General features: G+C 28.7%; 1 protein-coding gene across 1 annotated transcript in view; it reads left to right on the top strand.

Moving 5' to 3' along the window:
- The window catches only part of LOC119678233, a 31,143-nt gene extending 28,034 nt beyond the window's left edge, over positions 1-3,109 (top strand). Inside the window, exons 2-3 of the mRNA XM_038089951.1 lie at positions 982-2,664; positions 2,763-3,109. Coding sequence (XP_037945879.1) covers positions 993-2,507 — 1,515 coding nt within the window. The 5' untranslated portion in view covers positions 982-992 and the 3' untranslated portion in view covers positions 2,508-2,664; positions 2,763-3,109. The remainder of the gene's footprint in view (positions 1-981; positions 2,665-2,762) is intronic.
- The last annotated feature ends 4,711 nt before the right edge of the window (positions 3,110-7,820 follow it).

The following is a 7,820-nucleotide window of genomic DNA, read 5'->3' as shown; positions in this document are numbered from 1 at the left end:
TCAATAGACAATAGAAACGAAAAAGATAGTTATAGCAGAGATAATGATAATTTCCACTATGATAAATACATAATTTTAAAATTAATATTAGAAGTGATAATAATAATAATAAAATATAATAATAACTGAACAAATATGTTATTGTTATTAACAACACAAACATGCTTCATTAAAACTTAAAAGTTTGAAGTGCAGAAACTATTATCTATTGATAATAAAATTCACCAAAGTAATTTTCAAAAACTTGACTAGAAATAATCATTTCACCCATAATCCTTGTAATACGCATATGAGGCTTGGTAGGTTATGAGATTTGCTGTTTTGGACCAAGATATTGATATTAAGTAATGATCCCTTTTACTACGTCACAACCGCAAAGGAATATCTCAAGATCACTGATATTTTTTTGAGAGAATATCATTTAAAAAAATGTGAGGCAGCATCTCTAAAAAAAATCAATTATATAATCAAATCCATTAATAATAAACCCAATTTAATATAGTTATCCAGATTTGTAAATCAACATCTCACAAATATATATACGTCTATTTGTTCCATAAAATAAGAGACATTGTATATTATTATATCATATAAATAATCTTCCGTTTTATTGAGATTAAAATTGATGTATCTGAAAATAGAAAATATTTCAATATTAATTTACAAAAACAAATAAATAACCATTCGAATTTTAGAGTATTTTTGATTAGATTAAGTTATGCAAATTTCTTAAATTACAAATTTAACTTAACAAAACTTCGGCATTTATTTCAAGTACATTATATATTTTTTTTCTTATTAAATATGTTTATCAAATAAGTACAAACATTCTTGTACACATTTTCTACCAAACATTAAATCATTTCAAAGAAAATTTATTTACTTTAATTATGAAGGCAGAAAAATCACGTACAATATATGTGATAGACATAAATTTACAGATTTACCAGCATACAAATAATATATTTTTTAATATTTAAGGCAAAATTATTATGGCTCCTGGTATTGTTAAAAAAAATACCAAAGAAGAGGAAGATAATAATAATGAAAACCCTGAAGCTTCAAATGCAACCTTTACAAAAGTTCCAGATTCCAGTCTAAAAGATTGCGCAATTCCATCTCAGCCCAATCAAAAGTCTCAAGAAGAATTACATGCAAAACCAAGTTTATTTGGAACTTATGAAACTGCTTTAGGAGAAAGTACTTCTAAAGAAATACCAACTTTTTTTGGTAGCTTACTAACCCCAAATATTAAGAACGTAATATTTGGTGTAGAAAATGTTTCTAAACCATGTACAACTGAATCTGTTACCAATACCTCTGCAATTCAAGAACATTCGGAAGTATGTGAAATGAAGTGTTCATCGAAACAGTTGGCAAGTTCTTCTATAATTCCAGTTGACTATGATATTTCCCTTGATACAAATATCAGTAAAGGCACTTTTCTTGATAGAAATTATTTAAAAGACGATTATCAAATCCTAGAAAACAATAGTTTCCCAAATCTGACTGACGATATTCCAGTAATAGACAATTACACAGAGGGTACTATTAACAAAACATTCGATGAAAACATTCACGACCAGTGTAATAAAATGGAACAAACAGCTATTGTCGAAAATAATTTGAATGAAAATTTGAATGAACGCGAAACTAATATAAACTGTATCGTGTTTGATTCTACAGAAACGACTTACACCCAAAAACGAGACATGTCTGTACAACCGTTTGTAGTTAGAGTACAAAGAATAAAAACTCCTACAATACAACCCACTAATGGTCTTAATCTAGCTAAGCAAAAAACAATAAGTAAAAAGGCACACAGGAAACTTCAAGAAAGTCTTTTTTTCAACGAAGATCTATTTCAGATGAGTGTTTCCACACAAACTCCATATAATCTCAGAACTACTAAAGCTCGTACTAAGCACAAGAAACAGGAACCAATTATAATCAATTCGAAAAAGAATAATAGGAAACTTAAATCTGTCACTAAAGCAAAAATTGGTCAAAGAGAGCAGCCGAGAGTTATAGATCTCACTCAAAGGAACGCAAATTATGTACAGCAAGTAGAAAATCTACGTAGTGAAGATCCTCAGTCATCTCGTAATTTAAGAGATAAACATTTGCACGAAAATTACGTGAATCGATTTAGGAAATCACAATTAAATCGTTTACTTGCTGAAGCTTTTAGTAATTGCTCGAGGGACAATCAAAGTACAGGTTGTCAATATTGTCGTCATGTAAAACGCCTTCAGCGTAATGTTACAAGTAGGAGGAATTTGTTGCATGATATTTTTCACAAGAATCTAAGCGAAACAAATCCTGAATTAATATCACACATGTTACACTCTGTTGAAGAGCCAGCAAGTGATGCTGAAGTCCTAACTAGTAGCACAAGAGTTACTACTAACCATTTATTAAAATCATTGAAAAATTGTTTAAAAAAAATGACCTCTCTTGTAACGTATTTAGATTTTTTGTTAGACCCTCATGCTAATAATATGTAGGGTTATTAAGATAATGATTAAAATATATGTATACGATTCAGTACAGATAGACGGGACGGCGCTCGGACAGAAACTTTAACAAAAACACATATGCCAATATTTAACCAAAAAAAAATAAACAGGACACAATCCAAAATTAGGACGCGAAAATATGCAAGTGAGCACGTGGTTTGGTAGTAGAATTAAATTTATATATAACTCACTTTAATTTTTAATGTATATTATATTTTTTCTAAATCCTTTGTTCCATAAAAGGTACACCAGACGATGATGACAGAAACTTAACGAAATGCGAAATAACTAAACGAAAAATTACGAAACCATACAACGATAATAAGTAGATCAAGATAGTAAAACAAAATAATACAGAATGAAAAATAACAATATGAAACATAATAATCTGAAATATAACAGAATGAAACAACACCAAACAAATATAAGAAACATAAAGGCTCAGTTAGACGGTAGGTAACGAAAACCCAATAGTCGCTGCCGTAAGCACATGAAAAAGATATGCCTGACATCATGTTTACAAAAGAAGCTGAGAAGTCATCATACTAATAAAATGTACTGGTAACGTATCAAGTCATGCGGATAGCGAAGCAAAACCCTTACTCTTCGTGAAATTAACCGAACGACAACAACACCAAATATGAAAAAAAATATCTGTCGTTCGGTATATATGTCGTTCGGGGAATTTCACGAAGAGTAAGCGGTTTTTTACGCTAGCCGCATAACATGATACATTACCAGTATATTAGTACTATTAGTACGATGACTTCTCACCTTCTTTTGTAAACATAATGTCATGTGCTTACCTTTTTCATGTGCTTACGCAGGGACATCTTGGATTACCTACCGTCTAACTGAGCCTTAAAGAATACCATATTACAAAATTAATCAGAAAAATACGAAACAATACGAAAAGGAACATAATGAAACGAAACACAGCCAAAAGAGTGATAGTTTAACTAGAGAAAGCCTAGGGGAACAAAATTAAGCAAAATGTGATTGATAGTACATAAATGAACTTTAGTTCACCACTAAAAGATACTGCATAAAATTAAAATAAAGGATTGTTAAACACCATTGGAGCACTTAAAACTTTTCTAAAAAGCACGTAAAAAATTCCAAATCAATTTTTTTCATATATTTATAAGAGTTTTTCTTAATAAATTCAATAATTTTTTATATATATAATTGTTGTGATCAGAACTTCAAAGATAGTTGCTTGAAATACAGTAAAATTTGATAAAAGGCTGAGATAAGTAAATATCAACAATAATATAATTGTTTTAAGTATTTATTAAAAAGGAACTATAATAAATAATGTTGAAACTGTGTGCGAGTTGAACTAAATTGACTAACCTAAATTAAAATTCGGTGAAAACTTTTTGCCGCAGTGTTTATATAGTCGAATAGGTATGTGAATTATTATAATAAATTTTAATTTTTAATTTTAATAATTTTAAATTTTAAATTTGGAAAACAAAATTTCGTTGAGAGAAAGTGAAAAAAAATAAAAAAAACAAATTATAACGTAAAAAAATGAACCATCGAAAATAAAAAAATTAGAAAGATGTGAATTTGAATTATGAGGTAGTTATTTTTATTGTATTTGGATAAGATATACCATCATTTACCTATATAATTGGTAAGGCTAAGTATAATGTCTTCTGAGCAAAATGGCCGGTGACAAGCCTTCACTGTGTCCGGATATTGTCATTTGACAACACACTGAGGGCATGGGTTTGTAACCATGACGATGACAAAGCTTCAATTAGTAGATAAGTGAAGGTTTGAACACGAGAATAAGCAATAGATACTTATGTAAATTTACAGCTAACTGTAAATTTACTTGTGGATAAAATTTCTAAAAGAATACAAAAAAGTTTATTCGCAGCTTTAATCAGTACTAAGTACGATAATATCAAATTTTGTTACGTGTTATTTATTATTAAAACGAGTATTTTAAACTAAAAATCACGATTTGACTTAAAATTATAATTCATTAATATTACAAACAAAAAGTTAAGCATAGAAATGCATTCATTAAGAATTATAAAAACTTATTAAATAAGTGTTAATATACCAAAAATATTATATCCCGTTAAATATTCCGATATATTGCGACGTATAGCACTATGGAGGATTATTATTGGTTTTGCATATATATATTTCTTATATTCGCTTATTAGTAATGACTTATGACGTATAATATTATGGAAAATTATTGTGTTATGTAGATATACATAAGTTATATTGGCTTATAAACTATGACTTTGGGAAGCATAATGGAATATTATTATTGCGATATATATCTTATTTTGATTTATTAATAATACATCTTAACCCATTAAGTACCAGGCAAGTTCAAACATTTTTATATGTGTTTTGTTCGCAAATATCGTATTTAGTTACTTTTATGATTAAATAACTATCATTGTAAGTTGTATAAAGTACAAGTATAAAATTCAATATTTTATGCTTTTTAAATATTTATTAATCAAAAAATATATTTGAATTATTACATATAAATTATCTTATATATATAATTCTTCTGTACGTGTGTTGACAGTGAACTCCTCCTAAACGACTGAACCGATTTTGATGAAATTTTTTGTGGGTGTTCAAGTGGATTCAAGGAAGGTTTAGATTCACAATTTGGCCCACTGGATAATGTCTTTTTAATTAATTTTTTATTTTTTGGTATCCATACACATTTATATTAGAAATTTAAAATTTATTCATGCTTACTTTGATTTGTTTAAAAAGTTTAAAATCTTTAAAATGAATCGTAAAACTGCCGTTGCATTAAATGTCTAATATAAATGTATATGGATACCAAAAAACTGTATAATAATTAAAAAACCGTTATCCAGTGGACCAAATTGTGAATCTAAATTTTCTTTGAATTCACTTGAACACACACAAAAAAATAGAATTATATATATAAAGATATAAATAACGTACAAAAAACAATGCCACGTCTTCGTGGACGAGGAGGAAATATTGGTCGACGGAGTCGGAATTCACAATTACTCTAGAACCGTCGGTTAAATAGATCGGCAGAAAACAATGAAAATGTAAGAAACCAGGATACAATCACACGTGCTAATGAAAGTCAAGAGCAACGCAACGAACGCCAGGAAAATTAATTGCAAGGGGAAACAACGTTCGCTGGGTCAGCTAGTATTATATAAAATAAATAAGGTTACTTGCGTCATTGTCTACGATCAATGTAATATTGTTTATTTTCATAGAAAATTTTAAAGCAATTTTCTACATGACCATTTAAATGACACTTTTCATATATAAAATCTGTGGCTTTGGTAAATTTCCCGGAACATAAACATCTTCTACAGCACTGTGACTTTCCTTTTTCAAATCATCGTAACCGGTAGCTTTTGTAATGAACATTGAGTTCTTTAATGGAAGACGAAGGTTCCTGGCAATGAAATTCTTGAAGTCTAACTGAGGCATCGGTTTTGTGTTGGTAAAAGCAGCGACAAAGCAATTTAGTTTCCAAGCGTTTACTACAGCACTATCTAAACACTGTACCCATAATGGCCACCACCCCTTTTTGCTTCTATTCCCGATATGATAGTTAGCAACTGCATTGTCATGTAAATCGACGCCGCCCATGTGTCGGTAGTAGCTGTTGATAACTTGAGGCTGCGAGACACCAACCATTTTTTTCTCTCTGCTATAGCGTTGCACATTTAGTATGTGTTCAACGGAATCATACAGGTGGCAAATATTATTATTCAATAGGTAGCGGAGTGTTACTTGGTACTAATGACTCATGTTTGCTCCAATTGTCAGTAATATGCAATAGTTCCAGATTTCTTAGATATCTTAGGAACGACATAATAATTTATTTACAGTAAAAAATTAAAGACAGGACTTATAGAATGAACAACTGTAAGCCCTATATAAAACGATCAAATTCAGACTAACTCAACCAGCAATTAAAAATCAAAATAGATTTGATACTATTATGCATAGTAAAAAACACAAGTATAAGTAGATCAGAAGAGTATGATATTCATTAGAGAGATTACTCTCATGTTATTTTATTGTCTAACGACAAACATTTATTGAAACTAATTGCGTTGCACTAAATTTTCTTTTTCTCCAGAAGCAAATTAATACTTGGATTATGGTTGTAAAATTTTATTTATTTTGGGATATGCTGAGATTATTGTTATATACTATATCAACATTTAAATATTTTTTATTCACCTCTTACTCATCTTTGTTAATATGCTCAGAAAACTATTTTAGAACTCGCTTTTATTATATTTAATAATATTAGCACTCTAGGTATGCTAACTGGAAGATGAGGTGTGCATTTAAGAAACCATAAGAATAAAGAACATGAACGAGGAAATTGTTTCACCTAAAGACGGTATTAAAAATGTAAGAAAAAATGCTTTAATCGTAAAATTCATCATTTTTGCTGAGTTAAAAACAGTTAAAGATAAGGATATATATTTCCCGTTTAAAGTTCCAACTCGGTATATTAAGACGGGTTAAGTAAAATATTACGCAGCAAATTTAACCTGCAAAATTATCTCAATACACCATATTGAGTAAAGTAAACTCCAAATACTTGGAGTTAGATATGTTCTCGTCTTTTGATTTTTTTCTGGTAAAATTTTCGAGGACTGAGCGCAAATTTGTCACCGAAAGCTCGTTCGAAAATTGCCTCTAAAATAAGTGATATGTGATAAAATTCCAATGATATTGACTGTTGAGATATAAGTGTCACTTATAAGTGATAAGTAATAAAATTCCAATGATAATTACTCTTTACTTCCACAATTTTACAGAAGAATATAAGTGCATATATATAATACACTATGTTATAAGAATGTAATATATAAATTTATATACAAAATATTCTTATTATATTATAAAAACATAATATTTCTGCAATAACTAATAAAAAAACAATACCTTAACTCTAAACGAAGAGTTAATATTCGCCTATTAATATTTCTTACCAGGAAAATTAGAATTTTATTTCTAGGACATATTTTAAGACTATTCTGAGTAAACAGTAAAATCATTAACAGAGAAATTTTTAGTATTTTTTATATAAAATTAAAATAATTGTTCTGCTTCATCACACTAACTTCCTAATGACGTCTTTACCACTTATCGTAAAATTGAATATATCTTACATTTTTATTATTGTATATACTCGTATTAACAAGTCTAACAAAAATATGGAACTCGAGATATATTATAAATTTCTAATGTAATTTATTACTTCCTTACCTTTGAGGAATTTTATATTTTTCATCT

Source organism: Teleopsis dalmanni, chromosome 2 (genome assembly GCF_002237135.1).
Source record: "Teleopsis dalmanni isolate 2A chromosome 2, ASM223713v2, whole genome shotgun sequence".
NCBI classification, from domain to species: domain Eukaryota; kingdom Metazoa; phylum Arthropoda; class Insecta; order Diptera; family Diopsidae; genus Teleopsis; species Teleopsis dalmanni.
The sequence above is the reverse complement of the archived record's forward strand: the minus strand, read 5'-3'. Positions and strand labels throughout refer to the sequence as shown.